Source organism: Talpa europaea (assembly GCF_964194135.1).
Source record: "Talpa europaea genome assembly, chromosome: 10".
In the NCBI taxonomy this organism is placed as follows: Eukaryota; Metazoa; Chordata; class Mammalia; order Eulipotyphla; family Talpidae; genus Talpa; species Talpa europaea.
Genome location: NC_140077.1, coordinates 103,988,262 through 104,009,289, shown reverse-complemented (window position 1 = coordinate 104,009,289; position 21,028 = coordinate 103,988,262). Strand labels below are relative to the sequence as shown.

At 48.0% G+C, this 21,028-nt stretch overlaps 1 protein-coding gene across 2 annotated transcripts in view; it reads left to right on the top strand.

Moving 5' to 3' along the window:
- Positions 1–20,615, top strand: part of TMEM131L (transmembrane 131 like) — a gene marked incomplete at both ends in the record, with an annotated part of 134,833 nt that extends 114,218 nt beyond the window's left edge. The window contains 10 exons of one of the 2 annotated variants that reach the window (XM_084246177.1): positions 5,080–5,228; positions 9,370–9,494; positions 10,159–10,325; positions 11,339–11,524; positions 15,295–15,373; positions 16,250–16,329; positions 17,327–17,447; positions 18,330–18,418; positions 19,551–19,678; positions 20,340–20,615. In XM_084246177.1, coding sequence (XP_084102303.1) covers positions 5,080–5,228; positions 9,370–9,494; positions 10,159–10,325; positions 11,339–11,524; positions 15,295–15,373; positions 16,250–16,329; positions 17,327–17,447; positions 18,330–18,418; positions 19,551–19,678; positions 20,340–20,615 — 1,400 coding nt within the window. Of the gene's footprint in view, positions 1–5,079; positions 5,229–9,369; positions 9,495–10,158; positions 10,326–11,338; positions 11,525–15,294; positions 15,374–16,249; positions 16,330–17,326; positions 17,448–18,326; positions 18,419–19,550; positions 19,679–20,339 lie in introns of both variants that reach the window. The other variant, XM_084246176.1, reaches the window with a different exon arrangement.
- Positions 20,616–21,028: the final 413 nt, after the last annotated feature.

The following is a 21,028-nucleotide window of genomic DNA, read 5'->3' as shown; positions in this document are numbered from 1 at the left end:
TATGTGATCCTCCTTGCTTTGTATGTTACTTGGGCCCTGGCACAGTATTTGACAGAGGCTGACTTTACACAAAATATACCCATTTCTGGGAACGTGTCCCTGTAGAGGGACTTTCCGGTGGTCCCTGGCATCCATCAGATGTATGGGTAAATGTGCCTGGCCCTCACACCTTGGCCACATCATAGTACCTTCATGTGGTTGAAGTAGAGGTGTGGACCCAGAGTGTAGCCATCAGAGGGTTTGAATTTGTGCTTCAGTAGCTTCCGGGCTAATACTTGGTGTTTGATGCCCACAGCTAGGCCTGCAGGCCTGAGAAGGGCACTTCAGCAGGTGGCAGCATAGCTTGGGAGCCCACAGACGTGGGCCTTGCTGCGTCTTCAGCGAGGCCACACCCACCCTTCCTGTGTCTCCTTCCTGTGGGGATTCCTGGTGTGTTCATGATGTTGTGAATGGAAACAATCTCGCTGCAGGGACATTTTCGAGCTGCTGTTTGGCTGGATCAGCAGCATTTTGGTGGCACCAGGCTGACTGTTACCAGACCCACTGGGAGCTGAGGAAGCTTGGCTCTTCCACCTTGTTGAGAAAGGTGCTCCCTCACTTGCCCCCGGGGGGGTTCTGTCCAGAATGACTGTGTCAGCAGGAGGGTCCTGACAGGGAAATCCACTCACTGCTTATATTCTCCTGTCCTGTCTTTTGGGTCACAGCACCATTCTAGAAAAATACCAAAGAGGTTAAAGAGTAAATAAACTGCCTGCCATCCATCTACAATTTGAAACACTTTAAATAATTGATTTTTTTTTTAAATATGAAAGGACCAAGAAATTAGGGGAAGATACTTTGTAGTTTGCAGGTAGGGTTGGGCGTGTGTTGTTTTTTTTTTAATAACAGTAAGAGTTCTGGGCTTCTCTATGAAATTTTAAAGGAAAGCATTCTAATAAATTGGCAGGGTGTCCATATGTGTAAAAATGCTCAGGAAGCAGAAAATCATATAAATAAGAACCTTCCAGATTTCTCACTTCTAACTTAGAGCAGCTCTTTTTTTTTTTTTAAATTTTAAAAAGCTATTTCCTGTGTGAAGAGCAGACTCTTTTCACATGCAGATCCTTTCTAGAATTTGAAGAAAACACAGCTTCAGTCTGAACCTGACTGAAGTCCTGATCAGATTGCTTCCTGCGTGACCCTACAGGGGTCAGTGTGTTTGCCACATTCTAGCCATTTTCCCCAAATTTCCTGAATATTACGTGGATGCAATCTAGTGATAAGAGTGCCTTAGGGACAGGGGTAGAAAGGGGAGGGTGTTCCCGAACTGTGCTGACATGGCTTTCTTACCACAGCTCCTTGAGGGCTGGAGAGTCACTGACCTCCTCCTGTTCTGGGGCCTTTTCTTGGCCTCTCACTGTGTGAGAAGGAAACATCCCAGGGCGTGTGTCACTGCGTCTGGCTCCAAGCTCATCGTCATGTCAAGAAGCACAAAATAATTTCTGAGTTACAGGAAACGTGTTTCATCCCTGTCTTCTTTTTCCTCCTGTAGTAAATCATCAGTTAAAACTCCCCCTAGAAATGAAGTCCGTGGACAAACTCTTCAGTGGTCTGGTTTTCACATACTTTTTTCTTGGTATCAACCTGTCAGGCAACTGTGGGGCAGCTACATTTTTTTTTAAAGATTTATTTATTTATGCATACAAGAGCTGGGGTGCAGGCCAGAGATGCAGGCGGTGAGAGGATTCACCAGAGCCAGAATGGGGAATAATAGGCAGATTGACCAAAATACACTGCTGAGGGGAGTAGCGGGCGAGTTAAGAGATGTCTACTGTTCTATGTGGGTTTCTCCCTGGCTGGGGATCGAACTCGTGCTGCAGAGGCTGCTTATTGCTTCATAGGGCGGTGCTTAACCCCTTGCACCACCAGGGAGGCCCTTGAGCAGCCACATTTTTCAAGTGCATGTTCCATGTTCCCTATTTCTTGACCGTCTGACAGGAGTGGGAGCTTTGCTCTTAATGTGAATGACCTTTTGAAATATGTCTCTCTCTTTATCACTGTTTATATATCATTTTTTAAGTTGTGTGATCAAAATAACAGATTCAGATTATGCCTAAAGACAGACAGCCGCCAGCGGCCACCAAGAGGAATGGTTAGCAACCATTGTCAGATTCTTTCCTTGCTTTCCACTTACAAACATGTAAAGGATAACAAACCTATCAATTGAATAATAACCTAAGGCTTGAAATTAGCATTCAGTGAAAGTTTTCACTGAATTAAGTAGATCCCTCCAGAATTTTGGACGAACCACTATTTGCAGAAATTTGAAAAATAGCCTCATTTACTTACAAATACTAATAACTTGAAGATCTAGCAGTTTGCTCAAAATAGATGAATGGACTGGATTCAACAGAACTTTAAGCAGGATTCTGGCAAGCTTATTGTGCTTGCCATTCAAGCACTGAGCCGCTGTAAGAAAAGTTGCATGAGCCTGCAGGTAAGCGTGCTAAGCGCAGGGGAGCATGGGTTGGTTCTTCTTTAAATTGAAGCCAACACTCAGTGTTTCTACATCCTTGACTGTGGTCATGTTAAAATTTCTCGAAGAGCCAATGAGAAACTTGTTATTAGAACTCATTTTATTGTTTGTCCTGATTCCTGGCCCTGCAGAAGGCATGGCTGCATTTCTGAGTCTGGCTTCTCTTGGGAGTGGCTCAGGGTTGGATATTAAATTTAGATCCTTCCTAAGAAACTTTGATGACTCATACTTCTAGTGCTGTATTCTTGGCCTGAAGAAAACTTCTGGAATTCCATTTTCTCATGAATTAAAGACTCCAGGACGAAAGCAATGACACATTTTTGGAGTAGAATATCTGTATCTGTTTTATACTCAGGGCTTCCAGAATCCAAAGTGTGTCTTTCTTTCTGACTTATTTCTCTGTTCTGGGGCCTGTTTCCCTGACTCTTGGCAGCTTCTTTGGCTCATTCACAGTGTTGGATATTTTCCTGTGTGGACATCTCACAGCCCATGTGTGTTGTTGAAGGAAATGAGTTTCAAAAGTGTTCTCTGCAGCTAGAATGCTGTTCAGTTTTGACATGTTGAAGGCGGGCTAGTGGTGATTCTCGTAGGACTGCTCTTAGTTCAGAAATGTACAGATTTGAAGGGAATTTGAAACTACCCTCTAAGTAAGCTATTTCTAAACCATTCAGAGAGATGGTGGATTGTTCCAGGAGGGCAGAAAGTCCTGGGGTATTCCTTAATTGCTTTTGATGCCGATTCTTTATAAACTCTACTGTTAAAGTTATTTGTAGCTTTTCAAGGAAGCAGTTGATAATGACCAGGTCTGCCCTGGATACCAGAGCCTTCTTAGCCTGTCCCAATATTGCCAAAGATGAAAACATCCTGTGGTATTTTATTGCAAGTAATGCGTGTAGCCAAGAGATTAATATTCCACATTCATCTTGTGACATTTGGGGAATATGACCTTAAGTCAGTGTTTGGGACAGAGCCTCATTTTTCTGAACGTGTAGATCTGAACTGCGAGTTGCAGGGTATGTCACATCTGTTGCCTCAGCATTTGATAGTTGTCGTTCAGCAATTACCTGTTCACAAAATAAAGGTATGCTTATCTTACAAGGGTCATTTTTAAAAGTATGTGTCTTGCTCTGAGTGAGTTTAACTTGTAGTTTTAGAATTCCAGAATCAGCGGGGGTTTGATGGCCCTTCCATCCCGTGGGTTGGCCCACTGAGCCCCCTGCAGGGCCCCTGGGAGCCTCCGCTGAACTCTGCTCCACCTGGGCCTGCTGAGCTCTGGGTCCCCTGCACTCTCAGGTGGCAGAGCTGTCCTAGACGAGGGAGTCTCGGTGAAAGAAAAAGAGGAGAAAGTAGTGAAATACTTTCAGTTCTGAATTAGAAGGCTGAGGCCAGTTATTGTGGGTTGCAGTTGTTCTGACTTTATTGTCAAGTGAGGGGTAGAAGAAAAAATGAAGTCACTGGAAAGAAAGATGGACAAGTGGCGTTGGCAGGTGAGCGTTCTTCCAGCACCTCTGCTTGTCGCCCAGCCACAGAGTTGTCCTCGGGGCGGCAGAGCTGCCACAGGCTAGGACAGGCCTGCACCAGCTCACTGATTTGGACCCTTTGCCCTTAGAGGCCCTCAGGTTTCATGATCCTAACAGTCAAGCAGGGTGGACCGAGAAGGTGGAATCTTCATTTTATAAATGAGGAAACTGAGGTTAAGGCACTTACAGACTTACTTTAATGATCCAACTAACTAGGGACTGAATCACCAGCAGAGCCCAAGTCTTTTCCCTCTGTTCCCGCCCCAATTTTTGAAAAAAACTATGGCAAAATATGCATAATGTAAAATGTTCCATTTTTAGGGATAAAACCCAGTGACATTCACACTTGCACAGCCACCACCATCTCGCTTTCCCAGAACTCTCCCACCATCCCAAACAGGAACTCTGTCCCAATTGGTGAAGTCCCTGTGCCCCACCTCCCACACTGCTGACCCCCCCCCCTGCTTTTTATCTCTGAATTCAATGATCCTGTGTCCCTCTCGCTAGTGGAATCATACAAGACTGGGCTCTCTCTGGCTGGCTGATTTCCCTTAGCTTAATGTCTTCAAAGTTCATCCCATGTTGGTGCAGATACCAGGATTTCATTCCTTTTTTCCATCTTGTTTTTGAGTGTACAATTCAGTAGCATTAAAAATATTCATATTGTCATGCAAAGAATGGTTCCTTTTAAAAGCTGAATTAATGATATTCGCAGGCTGCATAGACCACATTTTGTTTACTTGTCCTTCTCCCGTGGTCCTTCGGGCTACTATAAACAGTGCAGCTGTGAACCATAGGGCACCTCTCCTGCCCTTTACCCCTCGACTCCAGAATTCTTTTAATGAAAGTGGATTTTTACCTGTAAACAAAATAAACTTCTGTAAACAAAACAAATTTTGATATTGTGGATGTTAAAAACAACCCTTGAGTCTAAATCTCATTAAATCAAATGAAATTTTTGGTATAGGAAAGAGATTTGTTTAACTATAGGGAACATGAATGGAAATAATTCGCTTGAAATGGAATTCTTTTAATTTATTCAAGGAAATAACCAGCAAGTGCCAATCAAGAATGAAACAGACAATTGTGAAAGTTTGCGAAGGAGTGACACAAAGTCTTCTTCAGAAAAGAAGATTCACAAAGCATCTAAAGAAGATACATGTTCTGAGAAGCAGGACATGCCTTCAGCAGAGGTCTGTACTCCTTTTTTTCTTGCCTCTTAAAAGGAACAAAACCCATTTTTAGGGCTCACCATTTCAATACCCGTAAGGTAACTGTCCATGTATTATTATACTTTTCAAAGAGGAGAGTTTTCCTGCATTCACATCCATATTGGAACGGATGAGTTTGACTTGCCCATTAAGTTTTATTTAGCATCTAGTTACAGAGGAGACATTAAGATATATTTTAGTGACATCACATAGCTTTTGTTCTCAAGGAGAACCTGTTCTTTTTTTTTTTTTAAGATTTATTCTGTCCATGTATTATTATACTTTTCAAAGAGGAGAGTTTTCCTGCATTCACATCCATATTGGAACGGATGAGTTTGACTTGCCCATTAAGTTTTATTTAGCATCTAGTTACAGAGGAGACATTAAGATATATTTTAGTGACATCACATAGCTTTTGTTCTCAAGGAGAACCTGTTCTTTTTTTTTTTTTTAAGATTTATTTATTTATACATGCACTGGGTACAGTCAGAAGCGCGGAAGGGTGAGAGAATCCACCAGAGCCAGAGCAGGGAGCAGAGCAGGCAGAAGGACCGAAGTACACTGCTGAGGGGAGCAGCGGGCGGCAGGAGAGGTCTGCGCGCCATGTGGGACCCTCCACCGGTGGCCGGGGAGCAGCCGGGGATCGAACCGGTGCTGCAGAGGCTGCGGGCAGCGCTGCACTTCGCAACCCAGCGCTCAACTGCTGCGCCACCGGGGAGGCCCCAAGGAGAACCTGTTCTTAAAGAAATGTGTTAACCCCTGGGTAAAGGTAGTAGAGATCTGATCACATACCTCTTCTCTCCAGTTCTTAACCAGCAACCAATTTTAGGGCATGATCTTGACGAGTTTGAAAATTATAAGCTAAAACCCACAGGAGAGGGAGTCCTTTCTGGCTCATGTAAGTGGATCCCCAAACAACAGAATCCCAGAGAGCCCCCCAGCCCCAGGGCCAGAGGGGAGTCAGGAGGAACAGAGCCTCAGGGTGCTGCTGTGGGCACCAGTCTCTCCTCCACCCACGGGTGCCAGTCCCACATCTCAGACTCCTCGCCAACCCCTCGTCTTGGGCCCTTGCTGTGACCATTTTCTTAATCTGTTCAAGTTATTTTCCTCTCTGGGTCTCACCATTAGATGCTTGGGGGGTCAGGCTTGCCTTGTGTCTCCATCCCTGGAGCTCAGACATTTCTCCTTCTCAGTCCCAGTTCCTGTACCAGCCCCTTCCTTCCTCTTCTGGCCCATGAGCCTGTCAGGACAGACGTCTGCCCCGGTGGGTGGCTAGTGTCAGGAGAAGTGTGCGAGGAACTGGGGGGCTCAGGCTGTGCTCTGTGCAAGGCTGGCCTCCAAGTCAGCCAGGGGGGCCTTGGGTGCAGATTGGGGGCCCCGATCAGCCATTTCTTCTGTGACTCATTCCCCAGCGAGTATACTTTCCATTTCATTGTTCGTTTGGAGAAAATCATCCCCAATAAACACATTCCCAAGTGCAGTGCTTAATGTTTGTTTTTCTTGTACATTCTTAGGGCCTTTGCAGTTTAGAAAATTGTATAAATCTGACTATAGTACATGGGGAACATTCCTCTGGATTTATTGGCAAAGAAGGTTGACGCCCAGATTTGGGAGCCACAAATGAAACTTTAACCCTAGCCCTGTTTATTTTCTTTCAAGCAGATTTTTTTTTTTTTACTTAGAAAAGGAATTCATGATTACTATAGAAGCATAAGGCAGGAGGGAGCAAGCTCCATACAAAACAAATCTCTTTTCACATTATTCCATTTTGTTTCTGTTCTGTGCAGATTTTTTCAAACTCCAGATCGTTATCATGTGTGTATGTAGCTTTGTTGTATGGCTAGAATTCTACACTTTCTCACATTAGAAATTAATGGGGGGAGGGAGGTGTTTCAGTGGATCTGTAACATTCTGGCATTTAATGATGCCCTAATTGAAACCATTTGCCTGCAGTCAGACATTAAAGTCCTTTGCAATTTTTCAAAAGACCAACCTTCTAAAGAGACAGTGAAATGAGCCAGTATTTGCTCTTTGTGAGATGTGAGCCCTAAGGACCCACAGCCCTAAGGACTGAACAGGGGTTGCCTCTGTGAGGTTACAGAAGAGACATTTGCCTCCTAAAAGATCTAACACCCTCAGAAGAGGAATTATTGTTTTTAATCTAGGGTGTCAGTGTGGGCACTCCCTCCACCCACCCACTGACTGTGCCCCCTGCAGGTTGGTGGAAGAAAGAATTATGAATTAGGTGACTTTAAAGACCTGAGCTGGGCCTTCCTTGGTGGTGCAGCGGTTGAGTGCTGGGCTGCGAAGCTGCCCGCAGCCTCTGCAGTGTGAGTTTGATCCCTGGCAGCCGGCGAGGGTCCCACCTGGCGTGACAGACCCCTCCTGCCGCGCCCACTGCTCCCCTCAGCAGGGTGCTTCTTCGTCAGTCTGCCTGTTCTGTTCCCCGCTGTGGCTCTGGTGAATTCTCTTACCCTCCCGTGCTTCTGACTGTACCCAGTGCTTGTATAAACAAACAAACAAACAAACAAACAAATAAATAAATAAAATATTTTTAAAAAATAAAATAAAGACCTTAGCTACTTTAAAATTTAAGATGGGACTCCCTGGTGGTCTAGGGGTTAAGTCTCAGTGCTGTCACTGCTGTGGCCTGCGTTCAATCCCCATAGAGAACTAACCCACATATGGCTCAGCAGACCTCTCCTGTCTCTCCCTCTGCTCCCCTCAGCAGTGTATTTCAGTAGATCCGCCTGTTCTGCTCCCCACTCTGTCTCTGGTGAATCTTCTCACCCTTTCTTCCCTGGCACCTCTGGCCTACACCCCAGTTCTTCTGTGCAAATATATATATATATATATATATATATATTTTTTTTTTTTTTTTTAAGATTTATTTATTTATTTATACAAGCACTGGGTACAGTCAGAAGCGCAGGAGGGTGAGAGAATTCACCAGAGCCAGAGCCGGGAGCAGAGCAGGCAGAAGGACCGAAGTACACTGCTGAGGGGAGCAGCGGGCGGCAGGAGAGGTCTGCGCGCCATGTGGGACCCTCGCTGGTGGCCGGGGATTGAACCAGCGCTGCAGAGGCTGCAGTAAGCTTTGCAGCCCAGTGCTCAACCGCTGCGCCACCAGGCAGGCCCTGTGCAAATGTATTTTTAAAAAATTAAGGAAATGAAATTTTTTGAGAGTAAGGGAATCTCCCACCTCTTGGGCCTGTTAATAGACCACGCCTAATAATTTAAAAGAGGGAAAAGCCCAAATGCCAATAATCATTACCCATAAGCATGTAGAGATTATATGTATCATTTATAGGTATCGCATGCTAAGTTTTTCAGAAGCATATTTTAAAAACACTTAAGTATATTGTTACCTGTTTTACTCAGAAATCTTGACGTAATCTAGAGCATTCTGGAGACTTGGCTGTTGTCATGTTTAGCTATAAACAAATAAGAACATATGCCCAGATTGTTCACGTGTTGAACCTTTACCTGATTTTTCTTTCAGTTGTCCTTGTGGGCCCAATGCCTGGGCCAGGGCTGGGGCTTTGTTGTTCGGACCACATGTTGGTCACAGATGGTTCCCTTTTTTAGCTCCTTAAGGATTTTATGGGCAACAATTTTTTTTTAATTATTTTCATTTTTTTTATTTATTTATTTATACAAGCACTGGGTACAGTCAGAAGCGCGGGAGGGTGAGAGAATTCACCAGAGCCAGAGCGGGAGCAGAGCAGGCAGAAGGACCGAAGTATACTGCTGAGGGGAGCAGCGGGCGGCAGGAGAGGTCTGCGCGCCATGTGGGACCCTCCACCGGTGGCCGGGGAGCAGCCGGGGATCGAACCGGTGCTGCAGAGGCTGTGGGCAGCTTCGCAACCCAGCGCTCAACCGCTGCTCCACCGGGGAGGCTATGGGCAACACTTTTTTTTTTCTTTTGTGAATTTGAGGGAAGTAGTGTTGCAATGGAAATGAAAACAAACTGGGGCCTGAGAAATGTAGGTTTTGGCGTTTTTGTGCCGGGATGTTCTGAGTGCAGGTGGAGCTGGTGTTCAAAAGTTAAAAAAAGAGAGACTTTTTTATTTCTATTAAATTGATTGAAACCTTTACTAAAAGTTTTCTTTTTTCTCTCTAGCAAGAAGATCCTTATAGGAAGAAGAAACTTCAAGAGAAAAAAGAAGGACATTTACAGAATTTAAATTGGAATAAAAATCGAACATGTAGGAAAAACAAGAAAAGAGGCGTTGCTCCAGCCTTAAGGTGGGTCTTTGCACAGCTCCCCGGGCCGGGCTTGTCTCTTCCGCTGTGATTTGACCACAAGCTGTTGCCTTTCAGTCTTCTTTTAGGTCACATACAGATCACGCGAGTGTAGATGCTTACATTTTGAGATAAAAGTCTAATCTTAAAATTAACATGTTCTGGTTATGGTTTTAATTTTGTTAGAAATATGTCCAAGGGGACCCATTTTTAAAGTTTTACCTTGTACAGTGCTGCCATCTGCGGGAGGTTTGGGGGGAGAAAGCTTACACACTGCGTGCTGGGGTCTTCGCTCCACCTAGGAGACACTGGGCCATTCATTTGTGCAGCGGTTTCTGTAGGAAGCCCTGGAGAGCAGGCGCAGACCCTCACCCCCTGGACTCCTGGGGAGAACAGTCACCCTTCATGGAACCCTGGGCCCAGTCCTGCAGAAGGTTTGTCCTTAGAGCTGCAAGAAGTCAAGTGATTCAATGGTCTCCGAGTTAGTTCCAGCTCTAAAAAGGCGACAGCCTTATTGATCCATCCCGCCCTTCCTCATCGTAGTCTCCCCTCGAGAGAAATCTCAAGTTGTTCCAAGTTCCTGTTTACGCTTCTGCTAAGTTGCATGGAAAGCAAGCATGTCCGTATTCATGCTAAAAGGTGGAAATGATTTTCTGGGCTCTTCCAGGCTTTCTGAACAGAGTGAATTGAAGCTTGTATGTAGTGAATTTGAAAGATCTGAGCCGAGCAGTGACATGGCTGTAAGGAGCTGGTGTATCCAGGAAAACGCTGGGGAAGCATGTAAAGCAGATGCTGGCCTGGGAAGCAGCTCACCTGCGGCCCAGGGCGAGGCAGGTACGTGACTATGTTGAGCCACGAGCGGCGCTTCTGTCGGAGTCTTTGTGTCCTCGAGGGAATGATCCGGTGTAAGAGAAGTGCTGTCTCCATGAGCTGCTATTTGATGGGTAGCTTAGTTCACTCAGGCCCAGTGGAAGCTGCCCGGATGGGTGCAGAGAGCTAAGATTCCTCCAAGCCTGGGCAGCCTTGAGTCACCCTCACCTCCCCTCACCTGAAATCTAGCCATTCTCCCTTTCCCTGATGCAGACTGCAGAGAAATAACGGACATTTGCTCTAGACAGGACCCCTTGGTGAAAGGGGGGTGTAAAGGGATGGCCAGGTGAGAATAGTGCTACCCCCACACCTGAGCCAGGTATTTTTGTAGCATCAGCTGCTGCCTCACCCAAGGACTGAGGGAAAGTGTCCCTGGGAGTGGGAGATGAGGGGCTGCCCCCAATACTAGGCCCAGAGGAGGCTAAAGAACCATTGAAGTTGGGGTACAGTGTGGGGCATCATGACCTTCCCAGCCCACACCTGCTTCCCCAGTCTCAGTGTGGCGTCAGTGCCCGTGAGCTGCAGGGACCACATGTTTGCGCATCATGCCCTGGATGTGCATGTTGCTTTTTGGTCTTGGAGTTTCTTCCCACACGTGCATCAGTGACACTTGGGCACCCTTGATGATGTCTTAATAGGGGGAAGTTACCTACAGATCTGCAGTCCAGTGGAATAGTCTTGATTTTCTGAATAGAGCTGTTAGTTCCAGAACTGTTTTTCAGGTCAAGGTAATCATCGGTATTGACTGTGCCCAAAACAGGTGTAGTTGTCCCTCCTGCAGGCAGTAGACACGCCCGCCCCCAATGAGGCCCCCTAAAGTGCTGTCATTAATTCCAGTTCATTCTTCTCAAGAGGGGGGGCCTGGTGCCTTCATCACGTGGCTTCTCTCCTTTCACTGGAAATGGCATCGACCTTGAAAATGGCTTTGGGAACCCTGGCTGCTCTGCGTGGGTCAGCGCGGCTCTCTCTTCCCGCAGAGCGTTTCTACCAGAAGCCGGGGAAGCCGTGTGCGGAGAAGGCCTGCTCGGACTCCAGCTCGGACTGCGGCAGCTCCTCGGGCAGCGTGCGCGCCAGCAGGGGCAGCTGGGGCAGCTGGAGCAGTGCCAGCAGCCTCGATGGGGACAAGAAGCCTGTGGCCGGGCCCCAGCGCTGCCTGCCAGCCGGTGAGTCCGTCCAGAGCCTGGGCTCCTCGCCGAGGCCCTTCTGTGTGCTTGGGGCAGGAAGGGCGCAGGGCTTCACGCATGTTCCTTTCTTCCCGCCTCCTCTCCCCTCTCCTCTGTCATCAGCATCATCATCATCAATATTAGTGTCTGCCTTTGGAACAGGTCAGCTGGCTCCCACATTTATTTCCTCACTTTTTACTTGTGTGTGTGCGTGTTTGTTGTGGCAGAGTATACAGCTAACACAAAACTTACCATTTAACTGTTTTTAAGTGTGGTTCAGGGGCTTTCGTGCATTCAGCTGGTTGTGCCTCCATCACCGCATCCACCGCCAGAACTCTTTTGACGTCTCAGACTGAGCCTCTGTGCCCGGCAGAAGTGGCTCTCCATGCTCCTCCCCTGCCCCCCAGCCCCTCACAACCTCTTCTGCTTTCTCTCTCTCTCAGGTTTGCTGTAGAATCTGATCCAATAGAATCAGGCAACATTTGTCCTTTTGTGATTGGCTTATTTTATACAATATAATGTTCAAGTCAGCCATGCTGTAACATGTCAGGCTTTCCTGCCTTTCAGGGGCTGAATAATATTCGTGTGTGTGTGTGTGTGTTTGTGTGTGTACGTACACACGATGTACACAGCACACACAGCACATTGTGTTGCTCCACTCCTCCATTGAAGAACTTTTGTTTTTGCTTCCACCTTTGGCTTTGAGAGTAGAGCTGCTGTGAACATGGCTGCCTCTTATTTTCACAAAATTGAAAGTAAACAGGAAAGGCAAGGAAGCGTCTGTCTTTCTATCACCCATAACGAATAGCACCTGATTTTTGTCAGATTTGCCCTTGGATTTTTTTTTTTAAGATTTATTTATTTATTTACACAAGCACTGGGTACAGTCAGAAGCGCGGGAGGGTGAGAGAATTCACCAGAGCCAGAGCGGGGAGCAGAGCAGGCAGAAGGACCGAAGTACACTGCTGAGGGGAGCAGCGGGCGGCAGGAGAGGTCTGCGCGCCACGGGGGACCCTTGCCTGGTGGCTGGGGATCAAACCAGCACTGCAGAGGCTGTGGGCAGCTTCGCAACCCAGCGCTCAACTGCTGTGCCACCAGGGAGGCCCTGGATTTTTTTTTTCCTTAATACTTCAAAGTCCGTTCCACTGACATCGCTTGCAGTGTATCACGCTGTCACGAACGTGCACGTATCCTTTTTTGTTCATATGTCCATCAGGGAAATACAGGGTTTTTTGTTTTTAACTTACGTGAAGGGGTCCATTTTTCAGTGTAGCATTCCCTGTGTTTTAACTCCATGTCTCCCTAAGGATGTCATTCCTGCTGTTTCACTGTGATTTTCAACGTTATAAACCTTTAACCTTAAAATAACGAGGCAGTGAGGCTGAGAAATTCCCACTGGTGACCCTGTGCGTTTGTCAGGCAGGTTGAGCCCCACTGAGGTGGCGGCAGGGCAGGGGCCGGTGTCCCTGGACCATCTGACCTGTGAGGACCTGTCAAGAGGGGCTGGCCGTTTAGACACCAGGTTTGCTCAGCAGCCACCTGGATGAGCGCGTCTCCTTGTTGAGCCCAGCTCTCTCCCCACCAGTCTCCGGAGCCCTGTCTCCTGCTCATGTGACGAGAGGCAGAGCATTCCTTCAGTAGCCTCTCGTGGTCCCCTGGTCTCCTCCCAGCCGTGATACTGCAACGAGGGTCTGGGTTTAGTAGCCATAAAACTAGACAGTGCCCCCACCTGTGATCAGTGTTTCTGGGTGCAGCAGCAGGAATGGGCACAGTGCACCTCCTCTATGACCCGAGCAGACAGTAAAGGAGGAGGAGAGTCCTGGAGTCCTCAGTGGCTTTTGCAGGCTTTATTAGGATTTACCAGGTGCACGGCAGGCAGAGGTGCCGGGGGCAAACCTCTCTTTCTGGGCTCTCGGGTGTTCTCTCGTGGCCTTTTCTTCTCTGCTCCTTTTACTCTCTCGTTCTCTTCTGCTCCTCTGCTCTCTGCTTCTGCTGGCGTCCCCGTGACACCGCCCTTATAGGTCTTAGGCCAGGTGAAGCCCACCTACCTATGCCCACACCTACTCCAGGTGCCGGCCATCAGGCATGCATTCAGGACCGCAGGGTTCCGTCATCAGTCCTGATGGCGGGAGGGCAGAAAAGCCTGATGCTTTTTCACTTACCTTATCCTCTGGCTTTTTTCATTATCTACCCCCACTCCCAGAGTCCTTGTAAATATCTGGTGACCCCCGTGAAACACTACCCCTGAAAGACGTTGCATACGTGTTTGCTCCTGCATGGTGTGCTTAGTGCATAAATAAGATTTTCTCAACCCCTCAAGAAACAAGCCAGCCCCCCCCCCAGGGGAACGCAGGGTCCTAGGTGAGGGGCATGGGCTTTGGTTTGATGGATATGGGGCGTGGTTTTCTTGGAAGAGAAAGTGGTTTCTGTGGCTCCTGCAAGCCCAGCTCCATCCACCACTGAAGACAGTTTTCCTAATGCTACTAACCTTATTTTTAAAATTGATACTTAACAAAACCAGAAGTGCAGCTTTGGCTTGGGGGGCAGGCCAACAGCAGGATGATAAAAACAGGGACAGTGTTGCTGTCCTCTGGCTAACATGCAGTTATCAGGTTGCTTAAAGTTTATGTGATAGCAGGAAAATATGCCTAACGTAATTAATGGTGTAAAAGATCCAAGTGTCAAAATATATATAAAATCTGGTCCCGATCTTACACATCTGTATACACATAAAAGAGATTATGAGGAAATATACAATACCTAAATGCTGATAATGGTAGTATAATCACAGATGATTTATATTTTTCTTCTTTAAACTTTTTTTTTTAAGATTTATTTGTTTATTTATACAAGCACTGGGTACAGTCAGAAGCACGGGAGGGTGAGAGAATTCACCAGAGCCAGAGCGGGGAGCAGAACAGGCAGAAGGACCGAGGCACACTGCTGAGGGGAGCAGCGGGCATGGCAGGAGAGGTCTGCGCACCATGTGGTACCCTCGCCGGTGGCTGGGGATCGAACCAGAGCTGCAGAGGCTGTGGGCAGCTTCGCAGCCCAGCGCTCAACTGCTGCGCCACCGGGAAGGCCCCGTTAAGCTTATTTTTTAAGGGTTTCCTACAGTGGTCAGTGTGCATCTGTGTGTGTGTGTTATGAATTGAGGATAGGGGACATGTAGATAGCTAAATTTCTTTTGTGCAAAAAATCCCTATTAAAAATTACATTATATTAATGGTTTCAAGCTTTTCCCTATAATTAAAACATTTTCCATCCCAAAATCATAAATTTAAATGCTTAGTTTTCTTTTTTTTTTTAAAAAAATATTTTATTTATGCATACAAGAGCTGGGGTACAAGCCAGAGATGTGGGGGGGGGGTGAGAGGATTCACCAGAGGCAGAGTGGGGAACAGAACAGGTACACAGACTGAAATACACTGCTGAGGGGAGCAGCAGGCGAGACAGGAGAGGTCTGCTGTGCCATGTGGGTAGCTCCCTGGCCAGCTGGGATTGAATTCGTGCTGCAGAGGTTGCAGATTGCTTCATAGTGCGGTGCTTAACCCCTTACGCCACCAGGGAGGCCCTAAATGCTTAGTTTTCAATGAAAAGATAAAATGGACCTTCCAAAAATGAAATTACTGAATCTATGGATATCACTTTAAAGTAAAAAATAGAGCACTCATTCGGAGCTAATGCTATTTAGTCATATGCATTTTAATACATCATACCCTTGAATTTCTCCTCTGAGTTAACTTGTCCTTTGTTATGTTTATATTCAGGAGACAGCATCTCACAGAGCAACTTTCCTGTGGAAACCCCCATTCCCTTAAGCCTCCCTCACGACATCTGCATCCCCACGTAAGTGTGCAAGTGTGAGCTCTGCAGCTTTTTCAGCCCGCTGCGTCCTGCTTTTTCTACCCCTGTGCTGGTTTGCAGGTTAAACTAGGATAGCTTTTTCAGGACTTGAGGAAGTAGAATCTGATTTCCCTAATGATTCTGGAACAGCGACCCTTCTAAGGGGACATAGTTCATGTGAGGATGTGTCTGGCGTCGCTGGTCCTTTCAGTGACAGAGCCACCTTGGAAATGTTCCTGAAAGTAGGAAGAAGAAACACGTTTTTGAAAGGATAGGATCATCCAGCCTTTGCTGAAACTTCAACTGAACGTTGGTGATTTAGGGACTTGGGTAGGAATCCAGAAGGTGCCCACTCTTTTGCCATGGACAGAATAAATGAGCCAGTTTTCCTGAATGACAGGAGAGGGCCTGCGAGGTGGAGGAGAGGCCTTCAGAGTTCAGACTGAATTGCAGTTCCTTAGGTTCCAGCCACGTGGAGTGGTGAGCCGGCAGGAGGTGTCATTAAAGGGAAGGCAAGGAGTCTGTGGGAGGGAGCTCGGCTCGGGGTCAGGGACAGCTCTGCAGAGCTACTTTTGTTAGTAGTAGGAAGTAAAGGAGGGTGTAAGGATGGTGACTGGCTGGCTGGTGGGCAGGTTTGAAACTGCAGATTTCTCTAGTCACCGTAGTTAGAGTTTCGTTGTCATTTATCAAAATAAGACTTTGCTGCCTTTTGGGAACGTACTATTCCTCGGCCCCTCTGGCTGTATACCATTATGCCCTCTCTTTGTTTCCTGGGGAAGAATTTATGTAAAAACTCAAACAGACCTGGTTATACTATCTCAGTATTTCCTTGAATAGAAAAAAAAATCAACATTTTCTCCGTTTCTGGCTTCTCCCCAGAGACAGGAATAATCTCCCACAATATGTGGAACCGCCCTGTCCCAGCCTTCCTGCCCCTGCAGGGCCTGAAGAAGAAAAAGGTGAGACAAAGTCCTCCTTGCAGCCACAGCCATGTGCCACCGCCAAGTGTTGGGCCTTGCACCACTGGTGGGAGCCTGAGGACACGGGCAGGCTGGGTGGGCAGGGCCGTGCTGGGGCATTTGTGTCAGGGACCCTTACAGCTTGACATCGGCGCTTCTGTCTGTAGCTCGCCTTCCCAGCCTGAAGTGCAAGAAAAACAGAGGCAGTCCATGGCGGGGCTCTGAAGTCTTTACCTGCTTCCGCTCGCCCTGACCTCTCTTCTTCCTCCCCTATTGCCCTGTCACAGAAACCTCTACCCTGGGAGGTTTGTGAGCAAGCATCTCCATCACCAGCCCTAAGACCAGGGGCTGAGCTCCTGCAGGCCGCCTGCTGAGGGAGGCAGCATCCTGGGAGTGGGGCAATGCTGAGGAAGCCCGCTGCACTTAGTCTGCTCCAAATCTTCCAGCAGCTTCCTCTCTGCTCCAGTAAAGGCCTGCCCTTAAAGGGGCTCACAGGCTCAGTCCTGTCTGGATCCCAGCCAGCGCTCTGGCCCCTCAGGCTCTAATTATTAGGCTCCACACCAGTGTCCTTGCTGGTCTGGTCTCATTGGGCGCCCTCTGGCTCCTGGGCCTGTGCCGTGATTAGCTGTCCCCAGTGCTGAGCACACCCTGTGTACCCCACCCCACTTGGGGTACATCCCCACCTCATTCACCTCTGCCTCTGATCACACTCTCTCCAGGAGGCCTTCCATGCCCATTTAAAAATCACTGTTTGTGTTGCAGCAGCACGTAGACCCCTGATGCTGCCTCTCTTGCTGGCTCTTTCACCCACTTGCTCCCCTCCAAGGCTAAGGCAGATGATAGGCTGCACTTCCTCTTGACATCCCGGATGGGTGTCAAGGAGTTGGCTTGTGTGGGTGACATGGGACTGTTTCCTGGGAGGAGGGCAGCGATGTGGAGCTGGGTCCTGCGGGAGGAAAAGGGCGAGCTGGACCACGAGCCTTGTTCCCTCCCCTAGGCCTGTACCCGCCGGGAGAGCTGTGGCCCACCCAGCCCATGTGTGTGACAAGCAGCTTCAATGGCACCCTGGACACCAGTATGCCCAGCGTGGTGCAGGGCCCTGCCCCAGTCCACAGCAGGTACGGCCCCTCCCGCCCCGGTCCTGCTCAGCACGAAGGCCCAGGGCTTTGTGTCCTGGGGGGTTTCAGTCCTTGCAATAAACCAGGGCCAGCCTTCCTTTCCGGCTGTCTCCCTCATCCGGGTGTTCCCATCTCCCCGCTGGAGTTGTGCTGTGATCTCTCTGAAAATAACAAAGCAGACTTTGAGAGGAGCGTAAAAGGCTATAAAGGTCACTTTGCTGGTGACCACATCACAGCTTTCCCTTTTACACTGAAGAGGTGAGCGATGAGTAAGGCAAAGTTGAAAAACATCTCACAATTCACCAAGCACAATTCTCACACACTCACAATTCTCACCAAAATCACTCACCAAGCAGTGATTTTCATTTCCCTGGCACTAATCTGAAACACAATAAAGTTGTAGGAGACCACATAGAGTATTGGAAATTTGTTGCATGATGACCATTTCTTAACATTGCTATTGGATATTAGCAACATTAGCAATTAGTACATCCCGCCAGGGATGTACCTGAGGCGGATGCCGGCTCAGCTCAATGGCGGAACATGGTGTGTCCTTCAGGCGTGTGCTGGGCACACCAGGGTGGTCTGGGTGTCCTTCCCCAGCACCTGCAGTACCACAGCCCTGGAGTCAGCCTCCCATTAGACTTCCCAGACGGGGCTGCAAAGGAAGCGCGCTCCTTGTCCTGGCCCTCCACCCGGCCTGGACGTCGTTGGTGATGAGCGTTGGTTATCAAGTTCCCGTCCTGATACTGGAGAGAGCACATTTTGTATTTTCCAAAGTTGAGGAATTAGCCATGATTAGGATTCTGGGCAGTAAAAATCATTTTCCTCTTCACTTGATCTGTTGACACCGTTTCTGAAACTCTGTTTGTTTCATAGCAGTTTCGTTGATTGGAATACAACTTGCGAAGGCCAGTTCCCCAATGTGTACTGCCCACTGGACATGAACGAGTACAACACCTTTCCAGAAGGTAAAAGCTGTTCCTTCACTCCAGTGCCTTTCTTTGCTTCTCAGAGAGCCAGATCAAGCAGCGTGTGCCTGAAAGGCACTAACTGCAAAAAAAAGGTGCGCTTCAACAGCAGCAACCTTGAAATGACCTACCTGTGGCTGCCGAGTGCCTTGGAATGGACGCAGGGGACACACCCACCCTGTGTAACCTAGTGGGGCCTCAAGAAGCTGGGTGTCTGTGGGCTTGGATCAAAAACCTGAACTATTTAGTCCTTCAAGTTAGGTAGAACTGAGTCGTTGAGACTTAACGTGGATCTCACATTGTGGATTATCCATTGGGAGGCTGGGGCTTTAGTTGTTGGCTCTTCTTTTCAATAAAACAAGTCTTAGGTGAAATAGCAGCATTTAGGTACTATTTCCTTAGCATATCCTGACTCTTCTGTTTGGAGGGAAAATTGTGGAAAATTGCAGATACATGGACTTAAGCATCGGTAATGACAGATATGAGGTTGCCCTGATGAGCTGGAAGTGATGATACCATACCCTGTAGCCTGACCGTGATTTCTCACGCTAGAGCTGCCTTTCCAGGGGAGGGCCGAGCTGCCTGTTAGGTTTGCACTTACTTGGATTTTGACACATGCATTGCTGCCTGCTAACCACGCGGGGGTGCTGTGGTAACTTCCTTCCTGGGCTGGGAGCCTGGTGTTTACTATCTTATCTAAACACAAGTGCTTTCTCATGTCAGCCCTTCCGATATGTGTGCAGCTGGCTGAGGTTGGCATGACACGTCATAAAAGAAAACTAAGGGCTGATAAGAATCTTGACAGTATTCAAATCAAAATAGTATTTACTGCTACAGGAGTGCATTAGTGTATTCTCTCTGTTGGAAAGCTTCCCATTCAGTGATCAAACACAGAAAATCAGGCCCAAAGAAACACCTCCCTGAGGTCTTCCCAGTTGTGGTATTTTCGATAAGCAGCTTTAACTTCGAGAATGACAGTGGAACAGCCCTCCCCGGCCGCACTGAATACATGTTTTACGTCTGTCTTTAGCTTGTCAGTGGAGAGGAAGGCTGTAAGAACTGTTTGGCTCAAGAGTCAGGGTTCATTTCTCACCATAAAAATGTTGACCTGTGTTGACATCTCCATTCCTAGAAAACATGAATTACCCCCATGGCTTCCCCTGTCCAGCTGAAGTTCAGACAGACTTCGCGGAGCACGCCTGGAGCACCCCTACCAGCCTGCCGACCGCCTGGGGACACGCCGGTCTCATCAGCTCTCCGGTCAGTGCTGGCCCCACCTCCTGGGCACCCCGAGTTCTTCCTGAGGCTTCTTTAAACCTGGTCTCGGTAGCTGTGGAGTTGGGTTCAGATCAGCCAAAGCCCAGCTTGTTACCTTTAGATCACAGACGCCAGACTGCCCCTCAGGAGCAGCGTGACTCGTCACTGGACGGGCGGGCTTGTGGCCATTGACCATGTGGTCACCACAGAGGAGGGACTTGGCCATTGCACCAGGGAGTGTGCCCACCCCACTAGATAAAATTGACTGGGGGCCAGGAAGCCCTCGGAGCTTTAAACAAGAGATGAAATGAAAGTCCTGGTAAGGCCAGTGGGTGGCCAGCGAGGGTCCGAGGGCCCCCTGCCTGTGAGGGGGAGCCCCTCTCTGTGTTTAAAAGCCAGGCCTGCTGCTCTGACACCCACTCAGCTGTTGTTTACACATAGGGCAGTTGACCGGAGGGTCCTTCCTGGGGTTGAAAATAAAATTATCCAGTTAGATGAGGATTTCACATCATACTTTAAAAAAAAAGAGTTAAAGCCACCTAGAGGGGTGAGAATAGGCTGTCTATCCCATGGTGATATCGACTGGGATATATTCAACCCTTACATGAATTTTTGAAGGCTGCTGGGTTTTTAACGCCTCTCTCCCTCCTCCTTTGCCCTGCAGCCCTACCTCACGAGCACCCGGAGCTTGTCTCCAATGTCTGGACTTTTTGGTTCCATCTGGGCGCCCCAAAGTGACGTCTATGAGAACTGCTGCCCTGTCAGCCCCAGCGCCGAACACTCAACGCACATGGAGAGCCAGGCGGTGATGTGCAAGGAGTACTACCCAGGCTTCAACCCGTTTCGTGCCTACATGGACCTGGACATATGGACTAGCCCGGCCAGCAGGGGCGCCGGCTTCCCGCTGTCCAGAGACTCCAGCTACTGTGGGAACGTGTGAAAAGAATTCGATTTTTAAACAATGTGAATAAAGAGGCTTGTGATTTGATGACTAGCGTAAACTGATTGTTGAGATAGATGACATTGGGGGATATTTTGGCACTTTTATATGGAAATAAATCTTTTTTACGAAAGCTAGGTGCGATATTTTTTTGCTCCAACCCTCCACAACAGTGCTGGAAATGAAGCTTCCCTATGCTGAGACTTCATCAGGCAAGAAGTGTGTCAGACACACCAAATGCTTTTTTTTTTTAAAAAAAGATTTATTTATTTATGCATACAAGAGCTGGGGTACAGGCCAGAGGTGTGGGGGGTGAGAGGATTCACCAGATATAGTGGGGAGCAGAACAGGCAGACTGACTGAAATATACACTGCTGAGGGGAGCAGCGGGCGAGACAGGAGAGGTCTGCTGT